The following is a 27,967-nucleotide window of genomic DNA, read 5'->3' as shown; positions in this document are numbered from 1 at the left end:
CCTCTTCAACCTATTTACAGTTGCTTAATAACTGGCCTTTTGTTTCCGGAATTTTGATACTCTGTATAATACATGTTTTTATATACATGTAGGAGGCCTCATAGACAATGAGTGGTGATCTTTCATACTGATCTTTTACCTCAAGGCAGATAACTCTGGTTTGATTTTAAGAACATGTACTTTTTAGAGTCTGTAATTTTTATTAAGAATTATATAGCCCGCCGGGCGCGGTGGCTCAAGCCTGTAATCCCAGCACTTTGGGAGGCCGAGACGGGCGGATCACGAGGTCAGGAGATCAAGATCATCCTGGCTAACACGGTGAAACCCCGTCTCTACTAAAAATTACAAAAAAACTAGCCGGGCGCGGTGGCGGGCGCCTGTGGTCCCAGCTACTCGGAAGGCTGAGACAGGAGAATGGCGTGAACCCAGGAGGCAGAGGTTGCAGTGAGCTGAGATCCGGCCACTGCACTCCAGCCTGGGCAACAGAGCGAGACTCCGTCTCAAAAAAAAAAAAAAAAAAAAAGAATTATATAGCCCATCTGCAGGGTGGTTTTCTAATTCCTTCTAAATCATATGTTTTATATGATGAATTTATAAAAGAGCCACTCCTCAAATAAAATACTGTTGCAACTCATGTGTCTTAGATTTTCAAAAGCAAGCGTAACAGCTTTCTTACACTTCAAAGCGCTGCCACCATGAAATAATACATTTAACTAGTTTTGACCAAGTAACCCAGATAATTGTTTCCATTTGGCTTTACTTTGACTTTGGAGTCAATGTAATCTAAGTCAGGGATCAGCAAACTATAGTCTCAAGCCAAATCTGATCTACTGCTTGTTTTTGTGAATAAAATTTTGCTTTATTTTTGTTTTGTTTTGTGAGATGGGGTCATCTTGCTCTGTCACCTTGGTTTAAGTGCAACGGTGCAGTCATGGCTCACGGCAGCATCAACCTCCCGGGCTCAAGTGATCCTCCCACCTCAGCCCCCCAAGTAGCTGGGACTACAGGCATGCACCACCACACCCAACTAATTTATTTTTTGTAGAGACAGTGTCTCCCTGTGTTACCTGGGAGTTCTCATGAACAGTGGAAATTGATTTTAAACAATGAAGAGTCATGGTCAGGTTAGCACTTTAAGATCACCTGCTATATGTTGGGAAATGGTTTGAGGAAGAGGACTAAGAGTAGATGCAGGGGGACCAGTTATGAAGTTCTTGGAGAGGAAAGATAACACTAGCTTGACCTAGAGTAGTAGCTCTGGAAACGGTGTGATATTTGGAGGTGACTGACTTTTATGGCAGGCAGGGGGTGTCTAGTGTGAATCCTAGGTTTCTGGCACAGTAAAGTGGATTATCATGCTATTTGTTAAGCTCAGAAACTGGCAGAGAATCAGGTTGGGTCATTCTGAGTTTATTGGAAAAGAGTTGTTCAATATGCTATCACCAAATACTGGATGTATTGGTCTTAAATTCAGTGTGGAAAAGTCTGGACTAGAGATACATATTTGAGCTTCATCAGCATACAATAATTATATTTGAAACCATAGGTAAGATTTCTGAGGGAGAGCAATAAGAAAAGGGCCTTGACTTAGCCTTGAATAAATCCAGTATTTATAGATCGGATAGAATATGATAAGCTAAACAAGGATAGCTAGGTGAGTATGGTATCACAGAAGCTAAGAGAGCAGTATGTTTCAAGGAGGGGGAAAGAGATTTGACAGTGTTGGATGCTGGTGGGAAATAGCCAAGGAATTTAATAACATGGAGATCATTGGTGATCTTATTGGCATGGTGAGCACTGCTGCGTATGAGCCAAGGAGGTACAAACAGATGAGAGAGGGAGTGTACAGTGTTCTCTGGGGGGCAGGAGGGCTGGAATCTGGAGCACAGATGAGGGGAGTGAGGGGAGATTTGAGCATTAGATAAAAGAAAGGGCAATTTCATATAATGTGTCTTTTAAAACGTTAAAAATGTTTGCTTACAGTCACAGATTGTCACAGTGACATCAATCATTTGTCCCCTGGGAATTAATCTGTAGGTACCTGGTTTTGCAGAACATATTTTATGTGATTCACATGTCTATATGCAGTCTTGGCACACTTGTTTTCCTTTTGTGATTATTATCATTAAGACAAGTGATGTATTCAGTCAAATAACGTTCTAGATTCAGTTGAGCAATGAACTTTGCTCTCATTCTTTTTTAAGGCAGCTCAACTGTACATTTGTATTAGCTCTTTTTCAACACGTATATTTAGCCCTGGGTTAAATATCAGAAATTTTTGTATTTCTGGAAAACCTCTGGCCAGTCATTTGACCCCAAGGGGAAATCAGTTCTATCTATATATAGTAGATTTAAAAAAAAAAGGAATATTGTATATTATTGAAAATGCTAGTCATTGTAAATTGCCACTTTTCACTTAGTGTAGTTTCACCTGAAAACTGTAAGAAGAGAAACACCTTCTATCTGATTTAATATATGTTAATATGTTTTAGGGCCAGGTACAGTGCCTCATGCCTGTAATCCCAACAGATTGGGAGGCTGAGGCAGGAAGATCGCTTGAGGCCACGAGTTTGAGCTCAGTCTGTACAAAGTAGTGAGACCTCATCTCTACAAAAAAATTGTAAAATTACCCAGACATGGAGGCAATGCCTGTAGGCCCAGTTACTTGGAAGGCTGAGGTGGGGGGATTGCTTGAGCCCAGGGGTTTGATGCTGCAGTAAGTTGTGATCATGCCACTGTAGTCTGGGCAACAGAGTGAGATCCTGTCTCTAAAAAAATTAAGTAGACAGACAGATAATAAATAATACATTTTTAAAAATGTATTTTATAACCAGGCATGGTGGTGTGTGACAGTAGTCCCAGCTACTTGGGAGGCTGAGGTGCGAGGATCACCTGAGCCTGAGAGGTTGAGGCTGCAGTGAGCCATGGTAATGCCACTGCACTCTAGCCTGGGTGATCCTGCCTCAAAAAAAAAAAAATAAATTAAAGGTCAGGCATGACCTTTAATTAAAAAAAATTAAAGGCTCACACCTGTTGAGGTGGGGTGATCCCTTGAACCCAGAAATTCAAGACCAGCGTGAGCAACATAGAGTCCCTGTATCTACCAAAAAAAAAAAAAAAAGAAAAGAAAAAGAAAAGAGCCAGGCATGGTGGCACACACCTGCAGTCCCAGCTACTTGGGAGGGTGAGGTGGGAGTATCACCTGAGCCCAGCAGGTCAACACTGCAGTGAGTGGTGATCATACCACTACATACCAGCCTGGGTGACAAAGTGAGACCCTGCCTCAGAAAAAAGAAAAATGTCTTTTAAAAACCAGTTTGTTGGCTGGGCACAGTGACTTACGCCTGTAATCCCAGCACTTTGAGAGACCGAGGTAGGTGGATCACCTGAGGTCAGGAGTTCGAGACCAGCCTGGCCAACAAGGTGAAACCCCATCTCTACTAAAAATATAAAAATTAGCTGAGCATGGTGGCGGGAGCCTGTAATCCCAACTACTTGGGAGGCTGAGGCAGGAGAATCGCTTGAATCTGTGGGGGGCGGAGGTTGCAGTGAGCCGAGATCACGCCACTTCACTCTAGCCTGGGTGAAAGAGTAAAACGCCATCTCAAAAAAATAAAGAGGCCAGGCATGATGGCTCATACCTGTAATCCCAGCACTTTGGGAGGCTGAGGCGGGCGGATCACCTCAGGCCAGGAGTTTGAGACCAGCCTGGCCAACATGGTGAAACCCCGTCTCTACTAAAAATATAAAAATTAGCCAGGATTGGTGGCAGGCGCCTGTAATCCCAGCTACTCAGGAGGCTGAGGCAGTTCAAATCGCTTGAACCTGGGGGTGGAGGCTGCAGTGAGCCAGGATCACACCATTGCACTCCAGTCTGGGTGACAAGAGCGAGACTTCATCTAAAACAAACAAACAAACCGATTTGTCTTTAACATACATTGCTGACACAGGTTAGAAGTGTAAATAATAGTCCTATTTTATAGAATAGAGACCTCAGTGCACACAGTGGTTAAATGATTTCTTCTGGTAGCAGTGGTGGGAGTATCACCTGATAGTTGTAATAACAATACCAAAAGGAAATCTTAGGGTCTTTGCTGTCAGGCCAGACCAGCTTTACAAACCAGGCTTTAACAGGTGAATGGAATTATGGAAAGTGGGCGACCTTGAGTCAACTCTGACTTCAGCTGTCTTGATAGTTGTGAGGTCTCATTGCGTCAGTAGATATGGGAAGACAGCATATAATCTGCACTGAGCCATTCAACATTCATTTTCGATAAATAATTTACTAATTTATTTTGCTTATTTTCTGTCTAGCAAATAAACACAAAAAGTCATCTAGAATGAAAGCTCCTTGAGGTCAGAGACTTTTATTTATTAGGCACTGAATAAATATACATTAAATGAATTATGAATTTATTGAGAACATGCTATGTATATCTGTGCAGTGTTCTTGGGCACAGCTTATAAGCAGTGGGGGAGTTAGCCTACCGTACATGGGGAAAAGTTAGCCTTGTTTGCCTGGGAAATACTAAGATAATCTGGGCTACATGTTTCTAAGGAATTAATGGCTCTGTTGACTTGGTCTTTGTGAGATTTGCATATCGACTTATGGTAGATGTCTCTTCCTCTCCCTGCTCCCTAAAAGAAAGGGTCTTCCTCTGTTGTCCAGGCTGCAGTGGAGTACAGTGGCATGATCATGGCTCACTGTAGCTTCTAACTCCTGAGCTCAAGTGATTGATGCTCCCACCCCAGCCTTCTGAATAGCTGGGACTACAGGCACATGCCACTATGCCTGGGTAATTTTTATTTTTGTTTTTGTAGAGACAGAGTCTCACTGTGTTGCCCAGGCTGGTCTCCGAACTCCTGGCTTCAAGTCATCCTTCCGCCTCTCTTTTCTCCTCTTAAAAAAATACTCTCTTGGCCGGGCGCAGTGGCTCACGCCTGTAATCCCAGCACTTTGGGAGGCCAAGGCGGGTGGATCACAAGGTCAGGAGATCGAGACCATCCTGGCTAAGACGGTGAAACCCCGTCTTTGCTAAAAATACAAAAAAATTAGCCGGGGGCATTGGCAGGCACCTGTAGTCCCAGCTACTCAGGAGGCTGAGACAGGACGATGGCGTGAACCCGGGAGGCGGAGCTTGCAGTGAGCCGAGATCACACCACTGCACTCCAGCCTGGGTGATGAGCAAGACTCCATCTCAAAAAAAAAAACAAAAACAAAAATACTCTCTTAAAAAGGAAAACCTCCAAATACCTTGATTGGTTTTAAAAATTTCAGATGCTATGTAATATTCCTTATAAAATTTCAGATGTAATAAGAGTGGTCATCATGAGTGGCCAGAAGCTCCTGAAGTCCTAAGTAACCTGGAGATGGGCCCTGTTGACCCCACAGCATCTGCTAAGTGTGTGGCTTTTGTGCAGCTCCCTGGAGAGCTGGAGTGCAGTAGCCAGCAGCCCCCACACCAGCAGCAGGAACTGGACAGTGACAACAACCATGTTGCCTTTCAATTAATTTGTTTGATCCAAATAAATATTTTCTCGGGAGACTTTATAAACGGTAACTTGTCTCTTTCAAAAGTGTCAGAGGATGTTTTAAGGAAATTGTATTCGGATCAGAAAAGAGATGGGACAGTATTTACTTCATGAATGTCAGGCATAAGCGATTCCTTTTTACATAGACTTGTTTTATAAAGATGAGTAGTGTGAGTTCATTTTAACACCTTTTACCAGTTTATTTCTTCTTCACCACACATTTAAAAATGTTTGTTTATGTTTATTAAATAGTGAAAGTAAATCAGTAATGATATAGAGCTTTTTGCCTTATTGTACAAATCATTTTATCACCTTATTTTAATTTCATTGAAAGCAGCAAACCAAATCCCAACCAAATATCCACTAGTAATGGGAAGCCTGGTGCTGTGAATGGAGCTGTGGGGACCACGTTCCAGCCTCAGAATCCTCTTTTAGGGAGAGCCTGTGAGAGCTGCTATGGTAAGTTTTCTCCAGCAGGTCAGTTAAGCATCAGGAACTGTTATGACTCATGGGGTGTGAGCGTCTGGGATTTGCCTGAGGTCAGTACGGTGCACCTTGGAAGGCAGAAGTGTGTCTCCTCCAAATGAGCAGATGCCCCTCCTTACCTTTGGCTTGGAACAGAGGGACTATTTATTGAATCCTTATTACATACTACACACTCAAGTTAGGCACTGGAGTTCCTTTGATGTACTCCTGTGGTTCGTTGATTATTTCATAGCAGTGTTTGCTGAGTTGTGTTTAGAGTCGTATTATCTTTGCAGAAGCTGTGGTCCCACGATGCATATCAAATCCCCTTTTGGAGTTTCTCAGTATACTTTGACAAATTAAAGCTCCAAGTAATTCTGTAGGAAAGGCCTCTGTGTGGATAAGCTGCTGTTCCCTCAATGCACCAGTTTGGGAAATGCTATTCTATGATACTTGCTTTTGACCTCAGGATCCCACTATATGCTGGCAGTATTTTATTTGCCCATGGTGTTAAATGGGGTTGGTGAAGTGAACTGTTAGGTAGTTGATAGACTTTATGTGTTTCTTTTAAATCTCAAGCAAGGATACGATATCTTAATGGGGCATTGGTGATATTATCATCTGTTTCCTTCCAGTTAAGGTAGCCTGGGATGGGAGAGGGAAAGAAACTAATGTTTATTGAAAACCTACTTGGTGCCCCATTTTGGGTTCTTAGTAGCTCTTTGAGAGTACATGTAGCCTACTGTCTTCAGGAAGGACATAGAAATGAGGGACAGCTATGAGTACAATTAAATCCACTGATCCCAAGGAAGGTGTGAGCCAAGTTGCTGAATTCGTAGAAATGGTACGTAGGGATGTGTTGAACAATTTTTTTGACCATGGGAGCACAAAGGGAAACAATTTGTGGAAAAAAATTCTTTAGTCAGGCTTTTACATGGATAGCATCATAAATACCTTGAATTGGGATTTCTTGGATTTCGAAGTTCGTGTATATTTAAATGAAAATGAAAAGAATCCTACAGACAAATGGTAGTGGCTTAATTTTAACTTGCAGGCAGGGCGCTGTGGCTCATGCCTGTAATCCCAGCACTTTGGGAGGCCAAGGCAGATGATTCACCTGAGGTCAGGAGTTCGAGACCAGCCTGGCCAATATGGTGAAACCCCATCTCTACTAAAAATACAAAAAATTAGCCGGGCTTGGTGGTGTGCACCTGTAATCCCAGCTACTCAGGAGGCTGAGACAGGAGAATAGCTTGAACCTGGGAGGCAGAGGTTGCAGTGAGCTGAGATTGCGCCATTGCACTCCAACCTGGGTGACAGAGTGAAACTTCGTCTCCAAATAAATAAATAAATAAATAAATAACTTGCAAACCCCTTTCACACTCACGTATATCCCCTTAAATGATTATTCTGTTATTTTTATGTGTGCATGATGAATAAGCTATTTTTATTTTATAATACTTACTTTAGACTCATGTATTACTAATCTCCATGATAAAATGTATCTTAATATAGGATTTATCCTTATAGAGAGGTAGAACTTGATGTTTTCTATTTATTAAATGATACCTACTCTCCAATTGAATTTGAGTTATTTAAGGAGAAAGGCATTTATTGACAGTTATTAAAATGATGTGCATGATTTGATTGGTTTACGTAAAACATGTTTTCAGTGAAATTTTATATTTAGAATTCAAAATAGATTCATAGCTTAATGTTTTAAGATTTTTTAAATTTGTGTCTTAATGATTTATTAGTTCTAAATTATAGGAGGAAAGGCTTTTAGGCTTTCATTTGTATAAAATATTTATTTGTATAAATAAAAGCCTAAAACAGGCCTAAAATATTTACACAAACAAAAGCCTAAAATAATAATCCTCCAAAAATAAAACATGATGGGTATACAGTGTTATTCCCAGTAATCATGAATATAATGGTCTCTGTATTTTCTCTTTTTCACATTGGTTTGTGAAGTGTTAGTTGATATCTTGATGTGCTGTTTGAACATTTGAACAGTCTGGTAAAGGTAACTTACAGGTCAGAGAAATAATATTTTAAGGCAGACTTACAGAATTGCAATTTTTTATGCACCCAATTAACTTAATATCTCAACCTCAATGTTTTCTCTTAAACTTCAGATCTATCATGCGTATATTTTAAATGTCACATGTCAGTAATTTAAACTACAAAACAAAAACTAACACAAGCTTGCAGTGTTCAGCTAGCTGTTAAATCATCTGAGTTTTAGGCCTCAAGCATGCTGTGATGTCAGCTGCCCATGCTCGCTTCATATGGATTTAGAGTCTTGAAAGGGATTCTGTCTATAAATGGAGATTTTAAAAAAAGGATTTTGCCTATTGATTAAAATAAAGGAGTGTGAAACAGATATCTGTTTCTTTCTTCTCTCCTCCCCTTCTCCCTCCCTCTCCCCCTCCCCAAACGCCTCCTCCTCCCCACTTCCCTCTGTCACCCAGGCTGGAATGCAGTGGTGGAATCACAGTGGCCTCAACCTCCCAGGCTCAAGCAATCCTGCTGCCTCAGCCTCTGTAGTGGCTGGGACTACAGGAGTTTACCACCACACCTGGCTGACAGATACCTGTTTTTATTAGATTCCTGACTTTATCAATGGGACCTCCCTGAGTACCTTAAATAATCCCTGGAGTGGTGTCTGAACCCTGGGTTTGGAAACCTGGATTGATATATATATATATATATTTTATTTTTCTTTTTTTTTTTCTTTTTTTCTTTTGAGATGGCGCCTCACTGTGTCACCCAGGCTGGAGTGCAGTGGCATGATCTCAGCTCACTGCAACCTCTGCCTCCCAGGTTCAGGCAGTTCTCCTGCCTCAGCCTCCTGAGTAACTAGGACTACAGGTGCGTGCCACCAAGCCCGGCTAATTTTTTTTGGATTTTCAGTAAAGACGGGGTTTCACCATGTTAGCCAGGATGGTCTTGATCTCCTGACCTCGTGGTCCACCTGCCTCAGCCTCCCAAAGTGCTGGGATTACAGGTGTGAGCCACCATGCCCGGCCCCAGATTTTTTAAATACTACTAATAATATATTTTTGAGAACCTATTTCCAGAAACATACACAATAGAGTATTTTTAATCAATAAAACAAAAACTCCCTTGGCAGCAAAATGCGTAATACAGGATACTTCACTTAATAGCTTTAACAGGGCCACAAGCACTTTATATAATGATAGAAATAAGTTGGTTTAATGAGTTCTGAGTATTAAAAAACAAATATACTATTATGTTTGACTTGTAAGCTGGGAACAATAACATTGTAAACTAAGCATGACAAGTATTTTTAAAATATTTGATTATTTTGTGTTGATGTTACAAATTAAATAGCATTTTTCTTATTTTTCTTGTTTTTCTTCTGCTTTAGCTACACAGTCTCACCAGTGGTATTCCTGGGGCCCACCTAATATGCAGTGTAGATTATGTGCAATTTGTTGGCTTTATTGGAAAAAATATGGAGGCTTGAAAATGCCCACCCAGTCAGAAGAAGAGAAGTTATCTCCTAGCCCAACTACAGAGGTACAGTAGTCTTTTTAGTGTTGAAAAATGTCATGTTTTTAAATGGCTTAATTATTCCTTGGAAACAGAAGTACAGTATAGGATAATTAAAAAATGAAGAAAGCTACCTTTATAGGTAAACATAGCACTACAATATTCAGGGTAGGTGTGGAGAGAAGCAGGGAGAAATTAAATTTTATCAGGTATTAAGAATAATGGTCTCAGACAAAAAACAATGAGTGTGGGAGATGTTAGCATAAGTAGAGAGCTTACAAATTAAATGTTGAATTGCTTTTGAAAACAGTTTGTGTAACCTTTACATTCTGTTGAAGGCGTGTCTTACTACATAAAGTCATAAATGCAAATTGAGCATTTTTTCTCCCTGTGGCTGTTTTGGGGGGATCAGAAGTATGGACTTAATCTTGAGGTGAACAACAATTTAAATGTGATTTTGGTAAAATCCTCATAGATTGAAGATGCCAACCATCTGTGTTTACCAGTGGGTGACTACTCTTTTTCAGTGCTGACGGGCTTTCAGGACTCCTTAATTAAAAAAAAAAAAAAGTGTAGTTGACCCCCTTGGCAGTTTCTTACTACCTATTGTTAACATTATTATGGATTCCTATACAACAGTACAGTATTCTCCGCAGTTCCCTTCTCTACTCCCCACCTCTTTCCCAAAAGTGCACGCTTTAATTCTTTTAGAGGTAGTGCACCAAATGACGTTATAGATGCTTCATGAAAGATTTAAAAGGTGCGCTTTTCTTTTGAGCATGATGCAAACAGTAATGCGTTTGGGCAAGTTCATTTCTTTGAGTGTTTGTTGTTTTCTGATTTTGCAGGACCCTCGTGTTAGAAGTCACGTATCCCGCCAGGCCATGCAGGGAATGCCAGTTAGAAATACTGGGAGTCCAAAGTCTGCAGTGAAGACCCGCCAAGCTTTCTTCCTTCATACTACATATTTCACAAAATTTGCTCGCCAGGTCTGCAAAAATACCCTCCGGCTACGGCAGGCAGCAAGACGGCCGTTTGTTGCTATTAATTATGCTGCCATTAGGGCAGAATGTAAGATGCTTTTAAATTCTTAACCTTATATGTTGTGCTTCTGACCATTTTCTTTTTTCTTCTCTTTCCTTTTTTTTTTTGTTTGTTTGTTTGCAATAAACATAAGTTCTTGTGTACAGCCTTTTATTTGGTTTATTTTTTAACATTGTTTTTGTGTGCTGCCATTTGTATCATGCCAACCTGAAAAAAAAAATCAAAACATTGAAACTTCTGTACTCTTTACCAGAGAGTAGTGCTTAGCAAAAGATTGGTGGGAGGTGATCCTGTTCGGTGGGGTTTTGTGATGGAGTTGCCTACAGAGCCCTATTGAAGCACTTTTACTTCTTAGGTAGTGCCACAATGTAACCCCTAAGGATGCTGTTATAATGAGACTCCATAATTGAGACAGTACAGTCCAGTCTTATGGATTCATTAGGTTTAAATAAAATTTGCCAATTTACACTAGAGACCGTATGTCTTTGTAAATCTTGTTTTTCTCATGAACCTTTTACAATTGTCATACAACATTATGGAAATTCACCAGTGCTTCATAACAAATACTATATTTATTAGAAGGTCTAGCAAATTATAAGTAAACTTTAAACTGATTTTTGCGTGAATTTTCTGAAAGTACACATTTCGTTTTCTTAAGCTAGCATCTAAACATATGGTTGAGCAGGCTGTTTGTCCAGTTTGGTTTCCATTTCATGATCGTGTGTCATATATATCACCACATAACATTTACATAACTTTTATTTTCAACACATTTGGTCTTGCTTATCTTTTTTATTTTTATTTTTGTTAGCACAGAGATCCTATGTATCCATGAATTGTGGATTGTTTTGTCATTACCATGTCTCTGACAGTATGTGTATAATTAATATGTTTGCTCTGGAGTCACATTCCAGGCTAGCATGTTAGAGCTGTGTAGCTTTTGTTCCTTAAGAGATGAGAAAACTTGCTGTTTGGCTTAACAGATAGGAAATCTTAAAGCTATTCTAAGAAATCTCTTATTATGAAATGCTCCCCTTTGATTTAAAGAGGATATCAATAAAAGGAATGATGACTAAAAAAATCATTTTTTGTTCCTAAAGAAAATTTTTAGCAGAATAGTTGAAAGACTTTAAAACTTAAGTAATAGCTCTATAAGAAGAAAAATGCTTTGTAAAGGGAATTGAGAGCTGGGTGCAGTGGCTCATGCTTGTAATCCCAGTACTTTGGGAGGCCAAGGCGGGTGGATCACCTGAGGTCAGGATTTCAAGACCAGCCTGGTCAACATGGTGAAACTCTGTCTCTACTAAATATACAAAAATTAGCTGGGTGTGGTGGTGGGCGCCTGTGATCCCAGCTACTTGGGAGGCTGAGGCAGGAGAATTGCTTGAACCCGGGAGGTGGAGGTTGCAGTGAGCTGATACAGCACTATTGCACTCCATCCTGGGCAACAAGAGCGAAACTTTTGGGGAGAATTGCTTGAAAACAGGAGGTAGAGGTTGCAGTGAGCTGATACAGCACTATTGCACTCCATCCTGGGCAACAAGAGCGAAACTTCGTCTCAAAAAAAAAAGAAAGAAAAAAGACAAAATGGTAACAATGTCAGAGTCCCACGGAGGGGAAATTACTATATTAGATTCATATATATTTGAGAGTTTAGGCTTATATTTAGGTTTTGTGCTAACATTTGAGACCTCATGGACTTACGTTAACACTTTCCCATTTTGGGAATTGGAAATATTTATATTCTAAATTGTTCAGCTCGTTTAAAACACATTTTTATATAATTTTTTAAATAAAAAGAATGGTGAAGGCCAGGCACGGTGGCTCGTGCCTGTAATCCAAGCATTTTGGGAGGCCTAAGTGGGCAGATCACCTGAGGTCAGGAGTTCGAGACCAGCCTGGCCAACTTGGTGAAACCCCATCTCTACTAAAAATTCAAAAATTAGCCAGGCGTGGTGGCACATGCCTGTAATCCCAGCTGCTTGGAAGGCTGAGGCAAGAGAATCACTTGAACCTGGGAGGCAGAGGTTGCAGTGAGCCGAGATCACGCCACTGCACTTCAGCCTGGGAGACACAGTGAGACTCTGCATGAAAAAATAAATTAATTAAAAAGTGAAACATTTAAGAATGAAAATGAATGAGACTTTTCCATTAAGATTGGTGGGGATCCAGTATCATCTTTGTCCTAGGAGTAGAAGAGAAACCATCACCAACTCAGTTGGCTGCTGAGGAAACTCTGTTTCCCTAGGGCTCGTGTGTTAATTTTCAGTTAATTTGCAGATTATCTTTGTTTTGATTATTCTTCAATGAAGTATATTTTTCTTTTATCTCATTCTAATTTTTTTTCTCAACTGGTGGGCCATGCTGCTAAAAGGGATCATAATTAAGTTAGCTGTATTTTATTTCTATAAGCATATAGATTATAGTAATAATAAAAGAGCAGTCATTTATCTGGATGAAATTCAGAGAGCATATGTTATTTTGTTTTGTATTTAGCTTCACCAGTCATTGAGTTTTACATAATCAGATTCTCAAATAATTTTACCTTAAGATTTAAAATGACAGTGTTTCAGCAGCCATCTACTCATTTTTTTTTCCTGACAAGCAATTAATGAACTTTTCCTAACATCTAATTGATTATGCTATCATCTCTTCTGTTCTTGTACTTACCTTGTTACAACCTCTTCAGCAGATGTCTTGATATTGGCTTGTTAGGGAGATTAGGTATTAATAACCTGATGTCCATAGGCGACCATGTCTGTGGTCTACTGGGAGTGTATAGGAGTGTGTGTGTGTGTGTGTGTATGTATGTATGTGTGTGTTTTCCAGTAAGTTTTCCTTAGTTTCTCAAAGGCAGTGTTAGGCCCTCCTCCACCCTGCAGAAAGTTAAGAATCACTGTGATGCAGTGTGAATGTACTTTCAGATAAGGCAGAAGATTGTTATTCTCAAAATATTGATGGATCTAGAGTTCTCATTAATGCATTTTAGAATAATTTATTATTTTGGGAAAGTAATTCTTCCCTGTGAGCTTGAGATTCTTCCAAGCACTGTAGATGTTGAGCTCTTCGATTGCCTGTGGCCATGGCAGCACCATCACAGCCAGTGTCATAGTCAGTTTATGGGATGACACTGCATAAAAGTGAAGAAATGGGAGCTTTTTAAATCTGGATTAAAGCATACAGTAAAAACAGAAAAGGTCTTTGCAGATTCATAAAATATCTCAAAGAATGTGTAAATAGTAATGACATCTGAGGGAAGGGAAACTGGGAGGCTGAGGGAAAGGGGTGGGAAGATTTACCACTCCTCATCCATACATAGGATTTTTTTTTTTTTTTTTTTTTTTAAGAGACAGGGTCTTGCTCTGTTGCCCAGGCTCTGGAGTGCAGTGGCACCATCATAGCTCAGTGCAGCCTTGAACTCTGTGGCCCAAGTGATCCTCTTGCCTTCTGAGTAGGTGGGACTAGTGTGGCCCACCATACCTGGTTAAGTTTTTTTTTTTTAGAGATGGGGCCTCACTATGAAAAATGTATTTTTTAAACCAATTTCCCCAAATACCTAAATATTATTTTAATAATAGATCTTTATATGTGAATATATAAATCCATGCCAAAAGTTACTAACATTAGTAAAATGCTTGAGCCAGTTCTACCATGTAGATAGTGCTTATTAAAAATGGATTGGTAGACCAAAATCCTTCATTGCATAAAGAAACCTACTGTGTTCTTAAGATTTGTGGCCCAACAGCAAGGTTATAAAATACCAAGTTTGGACATCGTGCTCACTTCAGCACATATACTAAAAATTGGAATGATACAGAGAAGATTATCATGGCCCTGAGCATGGATGACCACACAAATTAGTGAAGTGTTCCATATTTTATTAAAAAAAAAAAAAGCCATCTTTTATTTTTCCCCCTTGAGATCCCTCCCGCTAGTAAAAAAGCTATGTATGGGAGAATGACGTTCCTCTGTTACTGCCATCAGACATGATTTCAGAGACTTCACCAAAGATCTACAGAATTATCCAAACACCTGATACGCATAGGATTATTGCCACTTGAGACTCAGGATCCTCACAAACTGAGGTTAAATAGAAGTAGGTTAACTAGCAACATTCCAAAGATGAAACTAAAGTGCCTGGAAAAGTAAATCTGGATGATTTGTCTGGTACCTTGGTGGCTTGCAGAGAGAGTGAAGTGGGTTGGGCTGATAACACACCAGACTTGAATGGGCCACAGTATTCCCCCGTATGAGGTTATTTGGGAGGAACCTGAAGCTAGTTTTCTGTTTGAAGATGCTAATTCGACTTTGGAGGTATCCCAAGACCCCATTTCATGAAAAATTTGTTTTATGAGATTTTTCTAGAGATTTCTCAGCTAAAGTTAATGATTGTATAAGCTTTCCTGAAATTTTAAGCTTGAAACATGAGAGAATAGTTGGTTTGCTTCTTTTGGTATTTTTGGTAGAGAGTTTAAAATTTTTTTTAGTCTGTGCCTTGTGGTATAAGCCGAGGAGTTTATTTTTAATAAAAATTTAGTTTTGAGTGGATACTGAACGTGTTTTTGAAAGGTACAAAAGCGGTTACAAATCTCATCACGTTTCTCATTCCTAATTTACCCCATTCAGTGATAACCATTATCATTGTTGCCTTAAGTATCCAGAAGTATTCTGTGCATCTATAAGAATCTAAGCAGGTTTATTCTTTGTTTCTGTATGATGTTAACATACTGTCTATATTGCTCTATCCCTTGTTTTTTACTTAACATACCATGCCACTGCATTGAGAACTGCCTCCTTTTTGTGTCAGCTGCATAATCTATTTTGTTGTACTATAACTAGTTCCCTATTAAAAGCTTTTAAGTTATTTTCAGTCATTTTCTATCATAAATAATGTTGCAACAAATGTCCTTATGCAGATACCATTTCATACTGATGGATAAAATGGGAATGTGCCTTACAAGATAGCTCCCTAAAAGTTAAAAGTTGGGACCAAGGAGCATACATTTTGAATTTTGGTGTAGTTTTATTGCCGTTAGAAAAACTGCAATTCACAGTCCCACTCACAACGTCTAGACAATTCCTATTTCTCTAGAACTTTGCTGGCAGTGTTACCCATCTTTGAAACCCGTGACTAGTTGACAGATGACATGTTATATTAGCTTGCATTTCTCGTTTTGGATCAGATAGAAATCTTTGCTTGTATTTGAAAACCATGTATCTCCTTTTCTGTCAACTGTTTTTCCCCTGGCCAGTTTTCTATTGGCAGTTTTACTGACTTGTGGGAACTTTTTATATTTTAACAAAGTTAGTTCTTAATCTGTGATATGTGATACAAATAGTTCCCCTGTTTTCTCTTTGACTTTGTTTATGATGTATTTGCCAAGGAGATTTTTTTAAAAAAAGACATATTAATACTTGAATTTATAAAAAAAAAATTAATGGGTTTTGTGGCTTCTTTAGAAATACCTTTCCCGTTCTAGAAGCAAACTCTACTGATAGTTTTATCTTGACAGGGGTCTTGAATGCACATGTGGGATATTTTTGTGAATTCTGTGTGTATATTGCAGGGTTTCTGTCTCACTGCCCCCAGTATTTCCAAACCATTGCAGAAAAATAAGCATGATTTTCAACAAAAGTAATAGTGTATTTTTCTTTTCTTTTCTTTTTTTGAGACGGAGTTTTGCTCTTGTGGCCCAGGCTGGAGTGCAATGGCAAGATCTCCACTCCCCTCAGACTCCTGCTCCCAGGTTCAAGCCATTCTCCTGCCTCAGCCTCCCAAGTAGCTGGGATTACAGGCATGCCATGCGCCACCATGGCCAGCTACTTTTGTATTTTTAGTAGAGACAAGATTTCTCTATGTTGGTCAGGCTGGTCTCGGACTCCCAACCTCAGGTGATCCACCCAACTTAGCCTCCCAAACTGCTGGGATTACAGGCATGAGCCACCGCACCCAGCATAATAGTGTATTTCTAGGTTAACCCCAAGGAAATATAGATCATCCTCTAGGACAGTGGTCCCCAACCTTTTTGGCACCAGGGACTGGTTTCATGGAAGACAATTTTTTCATGAACTGGGTGGTGGGGGCGGGGATGGTTTTGGGATGAAACTGTTCCAACTTCCATCATCAGGCATTAGTTAGAATCTCATAAGGAGAAGGCAGCCTAGATCCCTCGAGTGTCGGTTCACAATAGGGTTTGCGCTCCTGTGAGAATCTAATGCTGCTAACCTGACAGGAGGCGGAGCTCAGGCAGTATTGCTCACCTGCTGTCCCGCCCGGTTCCTGACTTGCTACCACTAGTACTGGTCTGGGGCCTGGGGCTTGGAGACCCCTGCTCTAGGAAACTAAAGACATATTCCTTGTGACCAGTCAAGTGACTTGAATGAGATACAGATGTTCTGTCTGGACAGGTTTTGATTCTTTCTGGGTTCTTTGGGCATTTCTCAGATTGCTTTCATTATCTCTGCAGTTCAAATGTGTATTTCTATGTTGAAATGGAGTTAGGTGAGTAGTTTGGGAGCAAGGACTGGCTGACAAGTGGCACTACTGTTGGCCTGGCATTGAGTGCAGCCCAGCATTCCTTCTAACCAACTCAAGTGTGGGCCAGACAATCCTGCTTATGGCTATTTCCTCAGGGCCAACCGTATTTTTCCAACTTTTCTTATGTTGAAGAGTGACTAAGGCAGTCCTAGAATCTTTTCACTGTAATTTTTTCACAGTTGAGACATAATTCTTGCCACCACCTACTTGTTTTTTTTTGAGACAGGGTCTTGTTCTGTCACCCAGCCTGGAGTGCAGTGGTGTGATCATGGCTCACTGTAGCCTCTAACTCAAGGGATCCTCCCTGCTCCTCCTCCTGAGTAGCTGGAACTTTCTATAAAATATAATGAGGATTAGTGAAATATGCATCTTTCTAAAAAGCTTTGATCTCCCACTCAGAGATACCCTGTAATGCAAATTGTCACTTGGAACATCACATAATTAATCCTACTATTTTTAATGAGAAATTAGAAGCAAATATAGTTTAAAATGAAACATCTTTGGGAATTGTGTTGATGACCTCTCTGATGGATTTGTTGATAAGAGCCATCAATGTCTATCAATTGCTGCCATATTGGCAGTTTTCCTTTGGGCCGTATAGACTGGAATAAAAAGCAAATCTTATTACTAGTAATACGGTGATTGCCTTTGTCAAGACATTGAGGAAATAACCAAGATGACTCATTCCAGCTTTATTTTACTAATAGAGAAGAAAGAAAAATTTGTCTTGTCCTCATCCCAAATATAGCTTGAATTTCAGGTGAATCAGTAGTATTAGCAAGAAATTACGTAGTGTTAACTCAGTGGTTTGGCAGGCATTTGATCTTTACAGGGTTTGGGTTGCTTTCTAGTGTTTATTTAGATTACTCTTCCACAATATGTTCATTATATTTCCGCCTGTAGAATATCTTCACTATTCTACATTAGGTGAAAAGCTTCATAGCTTAGTAATTTATTTTTTCTCATGGGAATCAACTGAATAGGAAGAAAAGAAATTGGATCATTTATACTTGTCAGTGGTTGCATAATAGCCGATATCTGGGGGCTAGATATTCAGATTCCTGATTGTTTTAGGCTCTCTGCGGTATGTGCTTTGTCTATTTTAATGTTTTTAAACTTATTTTTTAACGTTTAAGTTCAGGGGTACATGTGCAGGTTTGTTATATAGGTAAACGTGTCAAGGGGGTTTGTTGTACAGATTATTTCGTCATCCAATTATTAAGCCTAGTACCCATTAGTTATTCTTCCTGATCTTCTTCCTCCTCTCACCCTCCACGCTCCAATAGGCCCCAGTGTCTGTTGCTCCCCTCTGTGCGTCCATCAGTTCTCATCATTTAGCTCCGACTTATAAGTGCGAACATGCAGTATTTGGTTTTCTGTTACTGTATTAGTTTGCTAAGGATAGTGACCTCCAGCTCCATCCATGTTCCTGCAAAGGACATGATATCATTCTTTTTTTCTGGCTGCATAGTGTTCCATGGTGTACATGTACCACATTTTCTTTATTCAGTCTATCATTGATGGATATTTAGGTTGATTCCATGTCTTCACTATTGTGATAGTGTTGCAATGAAAATATACATGCATGTGTCTTTATGATAGAATGATTTATATTCCTTTGGGTTGGGTGATAGTTCTGTTTCCAGCTCTTTGAGGAATCACCACACTGTTTTCCACGTGGTTGAACTAATTTACACTCCCATCAACCGTGTATAGCATTTCTTTTTCTCCGCAACCTCTGTTTTCTCTGCCATCATCTGTTATTTTTTGACTTTTTAATGATAGCTGTTCTCACTAGTGTGAGATGGTATCTCATTGTGTTTTTTTTAACCACAACGGGAATTTTTTAAAAATGCTCTTTTGCCATCTTCTGTTTAATAATTTTCCAAACAGTTTGTTTTGTGAAAGGGCTAGAACTCATAAAAACTTAATTTTTATTTAAAATTATTTGAAGTTCCAGACTTGCACATTTTAACTCTAGTAGAGCAAATAATTCCTATGGATATCAAAGGAAATTTCCTATGTGTATGCCCAGAAATGTCTCCGTTTGCAAAAGGAAAAATTCTTCAGTAAATCAGAAAACCTGTAGGACATTTTTGTCAAATATTTGAAGGTGGGGAAAAGGCATAAACATAGTAGAATCAAACAAGTTAAAGTGATTCTGTTAATATTTATGACAATATTAAAGTATTTCAATACACGTTTTGTCCCTTTGTCTTGCACATCTGCTCTTCCAAATGACAACTAATTGAAACACAGAATGTTTATGTTGTATGCTTTATTTTTCTTTGTCTGAAAATGTCTTACAATAGGGTATAACGAGCATCATGAAAACTTTGATTAGCTAATACCCATCCTCACAGTTTCTTATTATTCTAACAGTTGGATGAAATACTCTGCACACAGGTAGCCTTTTAAATCTCAGCACCAATGACATAGCTTGATCGGGGTAGAAAACCAGTGATAAAACCAAATGGCCCATTATTACTCTTGCAAATCCCTAGTCTAACAATTGAGTTTCGCCAAGATGAGTTAAGCCTTCACGTGGGGATGGGATAGCCAAGTATGGCCCACCTAGGTCAGAGATGGCCAAGTTTTTGCCTTTAGCAGCTGTCATTTATCTTCCGTGTCAAATCAATCTTACATTAAGACTGATTCCACCTTGCACTTTACAGCCATTATTTCTGCTATAATACAGAAATGCCATGGCTAGAAATGAAGCATATTTCTGAGATGGGCACATGCAATGAAAAAGCATGAGTGTGTTGGATGTGCATTAGTTATACCCATGTGGAGCTTTAAAGTGCGTGTTTTCTATATTGCTCTGGTACCTTTTTTTCTTTCGCTTTATTTCTCAGGGGTTAATGAGTTGTTTTGGTAGCCCATGAAAACATCACATGGTTATTGTAGGCATGACCTAGATAATGGTGGTAATGTTGAAGAGTGCTGTCTGTATCTCTTGCATGTAAATTGTTATTGTTATTATTATTGAGATGGAGTTTCGCTCTTGTTGCCCAGGCTGGAGGCAGTGGCGTGATCTTGGCTCACCGCAACGTCCACCTCCTGGGTTCAAGCAATTCTTCTGCCTCAGCCTCCCAAGTAGCTGGGATTACAGGCATGCGCCACCATGCCCAGCTAATTTTGTGTTTTAGTAGCGATGGGATTTCTCCATGTTGGTCAGGCTGGTCTCGAACTCCCAACCTCAAGTGATCCACCCGCCTTGGCCTCCTGAGGTGCTGGGATTACAGGCGTGAGCAGGTGGGCAGATCACAAGGTTAGAAGTTCGAGACCAGCCTGACCAACATGGTGAAACCCTGTCTCTACTAAAAACACAAAAATTAGCCCCGCATGGTGGTGCTTACCTGTAATCCCAGCTACTCAAGAGGCTGAGGCAGGAGAATTGCTTGAACCTGGGAGGTGGAGGTTGCAGTGAGCTGAGACCACGCTAATGCACTCCAGGCTGGGTGACAGAGCGAGACTCCATCTCAAAATACTACTACTAAAAATTACATGTTATTTTATGTAAATCCCATTTTGAAATTGGGAATCAGAACTAGAAACCGTTTTCTCAAGCCCAAAAGGAAATTATGTAGGAATCTGGTGGCTGTTTTGTACTGTTTTCCACTTGTACCTTTATTTCTGTGGTGCGTGTAGTCTGGCTAGAGAAATCCGTTTCATTGGTTATCTCCATGTTTCTTTCTCTCCTCAGATGCAGACAGACATGCTGAACTATCTGGAAGTCCACTGAAAAGCAAAAGCACTAGGAAACCTTTGGCGTGTATCATTGGGTATTTAGGTGGGTATTTTCTAATAGAGGAAAACCTCAAAGAGCAATTTCTGAATATTATAGGTATTTGGCCGTTCTAAATGGACATACCTAAACTAATTCAGGCCCTTTAAATAGCTGAAATTGGATACCTTTATCTATATAGTCAGTTTATTTTGTTTCAGAAACTTTTATTACCAACACTCAAAACACACACACACACACACACAGAGTTATAGTATATGTTTACTTTTTCCAAAAAGCCATCAAATAAAAATGTAATGTATATTCATTCATAAATACAGATTAAGTGAAAAAGAAAATAAAAAGCATTCAATTAGTACTTACGATGAATATAGTCTTAATATTCTTCTTCAGATCCTTCCCCTGTTTTTAACTCACCTCACCTCTTTTTAAATAATTTATTTACTTATTAAAATGAGATCAAACTGGTTTATAACCTAACTTAAACTAATTGTAGGTTTTAATTTTTTGTTTTATTTGTTTTTTGTAGAGACAGGGTCTCGCTATGTTGCCCAGGCTAGTCTCAAACTCCTGGCCTCAAGCGATCTTCCTGCCTTGACTTCTCAAAGCACTGGGATTACAGATGTGAGCCACTGCGCCAAGCCTAAAATATTTATAGTTTGGTGTGCTTAAGGCGACTTTGAAGGGGAGGCATTTGTATTGCTTTCTGGTTTTTATCATGCCATCTGACTTGGCAACCTCCAAAGATGATGGCTCCATTTTTATGTTGAAATATCACAATTAAGAATAGTATAAAAAATTACTATGCAATAATCTCTTTGTTTAAACAAAGTTTTAAGAGAAATAACTTACAAAATAATGGTTTTCCACATACCTAGAAGCAAGAATGGCATGTTTTTGTGCTTCTCATAGTTCTTTTTCAGTAAAGTGAAATATGTACTCACAGTTGCTTTGACAGAAAGATTTATAATTATGAAATGTTCAGACTGCAGACATCAACTTTTTAAAAAATCAATTGAATTTGGTATATTATCTAGTCCTTAACCGAATGTTCCAGGAGTCAGAGGCTCAAAGCTTCTTCTTTGATATTACTCTACTATCTTCTTCCTTCCTTCCTTCCTTCCTTCCTTCCTTCCTTCCTCCCTTCCTTCCTTTCTTTCCTTTTTTTCTTTCTTTCTTTCTTTCCTTTTTTTCTTTCTGACGGAATTTCACTCTGGTGCCCAGGCTGGAGTGCAGTGGTGCAATCTCAGCTCACTGCAAGCTCCACCTCCCGGGTTCACGCCATTCTGCTGCCTCAGCCTCCTGAATAGCTGGGACTACAGGCACCCACCACCAGGCCCAGCTAATTTTTGTATTTTTAGTAGAGACGAGGTTTCACCTTGTTAGGATGGTCTTGATCTCCTGACCTCATGATCCACCCGCCTCAGCCTCCCAATGTGCTGGGATTACAGGCATGAGCCACCGTGCCCAGCCATTTCTTGCTTTATTTTTCAGGGGTTAAAGAATTGTTTTGATATCCCTTGAAAATGTCACATGGTTATTGTAGGCATGACCTAGGTAATGGTAGTAATGTCCTTGAAGAGTGCTGTCTGTATTCCCTGGCAGAACTGACTCCTAGATGCCCCTTCCCACCTTTCATGGGAAAGTTTCTGATCACAAAAAAATAGAATAGGCCAGGCGTGGTGGCTCAGGCCTGTAATCCCAGCACTTTGAGAGGCAGGCAGATTCCTTGATTCCAAGAGTATGAGCCTGGGCAACATAGCAAAACCCTGTCTCTACCAAAAATACAAATATTAGGCAGGTGTGGTGGTGCATGCCTGTGGTCCCAACTACTCAGGAGGCTGAGGTGGGAGGATCAATCGCTTGAGCCCAGGAGGCAGAGGTTGCAGTGAGTTGAGATTGTGCCACCACACTCTAGCCCAAGCGACCAGTTGAGACCCTGTCTTAAAAAAAAAAAAAAAAAAGACAAAAGAAAAAAGAATATAACATTATTCGCCTTTCCATGAATAATAGTGTGCTCATACTATGGGCAAATTGGTCTCTATATCTGCCAGATAGGCTCACACTGTGCTGTTCTTACTAGCTGAACCATATCCCTACACAATATATTTATGAGTATTTATATGTTGAAAACACTGTACTAAGTGATTTGGGGAACACCAAGATGGGTAAGACCTTGCCCTCAAAATTCTTAGTGTAGTGGGGAAAGCAAGCAGGTAAGAACAATAAAACAAAGGATTAGATCCTATAAAAGAATTACAGGTAATATGTGTTGGGCACTTGGAGAAAGGACTGTTTTTTGTTTTTTTCTTTTTTCTTTTTTTTTTTATTTGAGATAGAGTCTCACTCTGTCACCCAGGCTGGAGTACAATGTCTCCATCTCGGCTCATTGCAACGTCCACCTCTCAGGCTCAGGTGATCCTCCCACTTCAGCCTCCTGAATTACTGGGACTACAGGTGTGCACCACACTTGGCTAATTTTTAAAAATTTTTGTAGAGATGGGGTTTCACCATGTTGCTCAGGCTGGTCTCGAACCTCTGGACTCGTGCAGTCTGCCTGCCTTGGCCTCCCAAAGTACTGGTATTACGGGTGTGAGCCACTGCACCTGGCCAACGAAGGAATTTTTTCTAATGAGCGTTAGGGCAGCCTACCTGAAGAAAGTGATAGTTAATTTCAGACTTAAAAGATATTTAGAATTCAAATAGATAGAAAAATAGGAAAAGGCCGGGCGCGGTGGCTCAAGCCTGTAATCCCAGCACTTTGGGAGGCCGAGTTGGGCAGATCACGAGGTCGGGAGATCCAGACCATCCTGGCTAACACGGTGAAACCCCGTCTCTACTAAAAAATACAAAAAACTAGTTGGGCGATGTGGCGGGCGCCTGTAGTCCCAGCTACTTGGGAGGCTGAGGCAGGAGAATGGCGTAAACGCGGGAGGCGGAGCTTGCAGTGAGCTGAGATCCAGCCACAGCACTCCAGCCTGGGTGATAGAGCAAGACTCCGTCTCAAAAAAAAAAAAAAAAAAAGGAAAAGCATATTCTCCTCCCTCATAAGGCCAAGAGAACCAGATGAACAAAGGCTTCACTGAGTCCAAGGACTTGAAAGCAGCTTGTCTGGTGTGGATGGAGCATAGGCTGTGGAGGTTAAATGAAACGCAAGGCTGGCAAACTTGTCATGTCATGTTGGAGGAAAAAAAAATCACTTTTTTGGGTGGCAGTATTTAAGCCATTTCTAAATTTTGGCAAATGTGGGGACTTTGACCAGAGATGTAGTAATTCTAACAATTCCAACGGCTTTTCCTAAATTCCAGTAAATAAGGGCGGTATCTCAGCCCTTACCTTCAGTAAAAGGGTGAGAAGGCAGGATGGCTTGTGTATAGTTGGCCAGCTGCATGATGACTCTGAGAATCCGTGAGCTGGTTAAGCTTTAGAAAAAGGCTGCCCAGCTTTAGTAGTAAACTGAGGTTCTTAAATCCAGTTCCTACAGTGTTACAGCTTCGGTCCATCTACAATAAGAGCAAGTAGTTCTGGGCTGTATGGCTAACAACAATATACTTTTGTTAAACATGCATATACCACATGCACATTATAGTTTTGTGGTATATCCTTAGATAAAGCATTTCATCTACCTCTTGACTATTGGACTTTGGTTTCAGGTTTCATCTATATCAAAATGTTCTAGGCTGTGAGCAATTGATCCTGGTCCCATACTCTGTCTGGTTACAGAGCCAGAGGAGGAATCCTGTTTTTCAGAAAGCTCACATACCTGACATGGTGCCTGGTTTGACAGAGCACAGAGGTGTTTTACCCTCCTCGCCCCAAGGCTACCTCTCCAGATAACCTTTTGATATCTAATATCTTGAGGAGTCAGATGCCTTATTCCCTTAGTAAATCACATGTTGTATGTGACCTTCTGAAGTGGCTTTTTGTTTTGTTTTTGCTTGTATTCACAACCTGAGGCTCAGAGCTCCAGCCAGCAGGGGAAAAACCAGCTTACTTGATAAGCAAAGCCATGGCAACACCACTTGAAGCTGACTCATTATGCAAGTCCTTGGCTGGCTCAGGAGGAACTGACTCTCAGCTCATTAAGTAATAAGATGTGTGCCTATTAGCCAATGTAAGTGCACATAGATTTTTTAATATCATGTTCTGAATTGAGAAACCTTTTTCCCCCCATCAGAGATCCATCCTGCAAAGAAACCTAATGTAATTCGATCTACACCAAGCCTGCAAACCCCAACTACCAAGAGGATGCTAACAACTCCAAATCACACATCTCTGAGCATTCTGGGGAAAAGAAACTATAGTCATCACAATGGTCTGGATGGTATGTAAGCCCAGGAATTCTGGAGGCTGTTCTGACAGAATGCCTGCAGACTCAGGCATGTGTCTGCCACATCTAAGAATATATTATAAACATGTTTTTGTGCTCCATGATTGAAGTATGTGGTTGAGGAATAAGGGGGAATATGACCATATGCCACATTTTGCCAAGGGATAGTTCTCCATCCCATCAGGATGTACCTATTTGCTCCCATCTCCTGTTAGGAGGCGTTTTGGAGATGAAATCTGTATTTAGCAGATTGCTTCTGCTGGGTAATAATGTTCTTGTTGTGATGCGTACTCACTGCTCATTTAAGTTTTGTTGAGCAGAAGGGATTATTTTGCCTTATGTCTGAGACATCAGTGTTCTCTGGGAGTTCTTCAGTGTTCCATGGGTCATTCTGAATTTGGCATTTGTCCCTTCTTTTACCTTATAAATGTTTTTAATTGCTCAAGAGTGCTACATGTCATGAAAGGAATTGCCTGGGTGATGTCCTAAATACAGAAATAATAATTTGCTTGAAATGGAAAAATAGAAATATCACCTCTTATCCAAAGTACTTCTCTTGGGCTTGGCCATATAATGACTCTCCAGGTGGAATTGAATTATCTTCCCATTTGGACTATAAACACAACCATAGTAAATCATCCAGGCAGTGTATATTGTTCATTTCTATAGTTCTCGACTTTGAAACTGTCTTTATTGTTTAAATGTTGGCATTTATTTATGAATAAAACTCTCTCCAGGCTTTTCATGCCTTCTGGAACTCTAAATTCCTTACGTGACAGTAAATTATTTATCGTGAGGCTCCAGAGCAAGAATGTGGAATAAACCTTCTAATAATAATTTCCTATGGTTGTTTTTCTCCATTATGACTTTTGGTGTTCATAATAATGTCAAAAATGTGTAAAACAGTGAGAGCGAGGAATTGAGTTTGCATTTATAGGTTATCAATGTGTTAAGATACGGTTTTCAATAATTTAACTACCCAGAAGTCTTACAGAACACTTCCTTGCTAATGAGAACACTGGCCATCCTTGACACAATATGCCTGATGTCTAGACAGTGGAAGGAGTGTGTCAAAATGTGAAGATTGAATGTATTTCTTTTCAGCCTTTTCTTGCCCACAACCTTTAGATTCAGGCTTGAATGTAATCTAGAATCTCTCTTTTCCATTATACCACCTCCCTGGCCTTTCTAGGCATATAATCTTGCTGTAGAAAGTATAAAGTAAGTCATGAAACACACACACACACACACACACACACACACACACACACACACACATATATTCTTTTTGGTAAAAAGACTGTCATTGTGGGCCAGGTCTGGTGGCTTATGTCTGTAATCCCAACACGTTGGGAGGCTGAGGCAGGAGGATCCTTTTTGTAGAGACAGGGTCTCTCTATGTTGCCCAGGCTGATCTCTACAAAAAGTTTAAAAATTATCTAGTGGCGCATGTCTGTAGTCCCAGCTATTAGGAGGATCGCTTGAGCCCAGGAGGTCAAGGCTACAGTGAGCTCTGATCATGCCACTGCACTCCAGCCAGGATGACAGAGACCCCATCTCACACACACACACATACACACACACACGACTGTCACTGTGACTGACATTAGCATAGCAGCTTTCCGGTATCTTCTTTCACTCACACTCTGTGGTCATTCTGGATCTCAGTCCTGGCCTGCAGTACCTCTTCTGTTGCCTTTTCTTTCCTCAGTATCACGGGTACCTGTTTTTCTGGCATTTATTCAAAATGTCACGTTGTAGTGTTCCCTCTCTAGGGCTGCTTTGTTTCATTTCCCTGTGAATGAGTGCTGCCACAGAGTCATTACTTCTCTGCTCTGAACAGAAGGAATAGCAGGGTACACAATGAATCCTTGGTTTTTTGTAGACAGAGACCTTCAGCCTTTTTGGGGGAAAGACCCATCTTATCTTCTGAAGAGACTTAGCTACGGAAACACTTCCTTTTTAAAGACACATTTGTATTTGCTCTCCTGTCATGGGATGGAGAGGAAGGCTGACGACATGTGCCTGGCACTGTGTTAACTCCCTTACTGAGTTCTCTCATTTAATTCACATGACAGAAAGTTCTGGGAGGTTAGGGAATTTGTTTTGTATATCATTGTATCTCTGTGCTTAGCATAGTACCTGGTACTTAGTAGGTACTCAATATTTATTAATTGTATAAATGGAAGTGATTGAGAAAAATGAGACCTAGAGAAGTGAATTAAATTTTCCAAAGTTACCAGGCACTACAGAGATGAATTGAGATTCCCACTCAGATGTGACTGATTTCAGAATCTTCCCGTTTAACCACTGTTATGAATGAAATCGTGGCTCTCAAATGTGCTGTATTAGGTTCTATCAGCAAAGTAGAAACTACATAAGTTATTTCAACAGCTAATTTCATAAAAGAAATCAATATGACGGATATTGGAGGACAGAATAAATCAACAGAGAACATGGGCCCGGGGCACAGGAAACAGCCACCATTCTCAGGGTTGGGAGAGCACAAGGAAGAAGCTTGGCTTATCACAACCCAGAAGCACAAGGAGGGCCTCAGAGCCAGAACCCAACCTGGAGGAGAGGGCACTGCCCTGCCAGTGCAGGTACCTCTCAGGAGGTGGATGAGGTGGTTCTGGGACAAGCTGCTGCACCTACCTGGAGGGACACTGACAGGAACAGGACTGAGCAAGTCCTACCTCCCTGCTCCAGCATTGCAGGATCCTTTAGCGCCCTGCTGGTGTGACACAGAGCCAGACAGCAAAGGGGAAGTGTGCTTGTAGAGTCCCCC

The 27,967-nt window shown here is 40.3% G+C and overlaps 1 protein-coding gene across 3 annotated transcripts in view; it reads left to right on the top strand.

Moving 5' to 3' along the window:
- Positions 1-27,967, top strand: part of MTA3 (metastasis associated 1 family, member 3) — a 204,990-nt gene that overhangs the window by 148,420 nt on the left and 28,603 nt on the right. The window contains exons 12-16 of one of the 3 annotated variants that reach the window (XM_011935914.1): positions 5,870-5,991; positions 9,392-9,543; positions 10,365-10,587; positions 20,808-20,894; positions 25,027-25,173. In XM_011935914.1, coding sequence (XP_011791304.1) covers positions 5,870-5,991; positions 9,392-9,543; positions 10,365-10,587; positions 20,808-20,894; positions 25,027-25,173 — 731 coding nt within the window. Of the gene's footprint in view, positions 1-5,866; positions 5,992-9,391; positions 9,544-10,364; positions 11,032-20,807; positions 20,895-25,026; positions 25,174-27,967 lie in introns of those variants that run through there. The other 2 variants (XM_011935915.1, XM_011935916.1) reach the window with 2 other exon arrangements.

This window comes from Colobus angolensis, unplaced genomic scaffold (genome assembly GCF_000951035.1).
Source record: "Colobus angolensis palliatus isolate OR3802 unplaced genomic scaffold, Cang.pa_1.0 Scaffold15, whole genome shotgun sequence".
NCBI classification, from domain to species: Eukaryota; Metazoa; Chordata; class Mammalia; order Primates; family Cercopithecidae; genus Colobus; species Colobus angolensis.
This window is presented reverse-complemented; position numbering and strand designations above follow the sequence as displayed.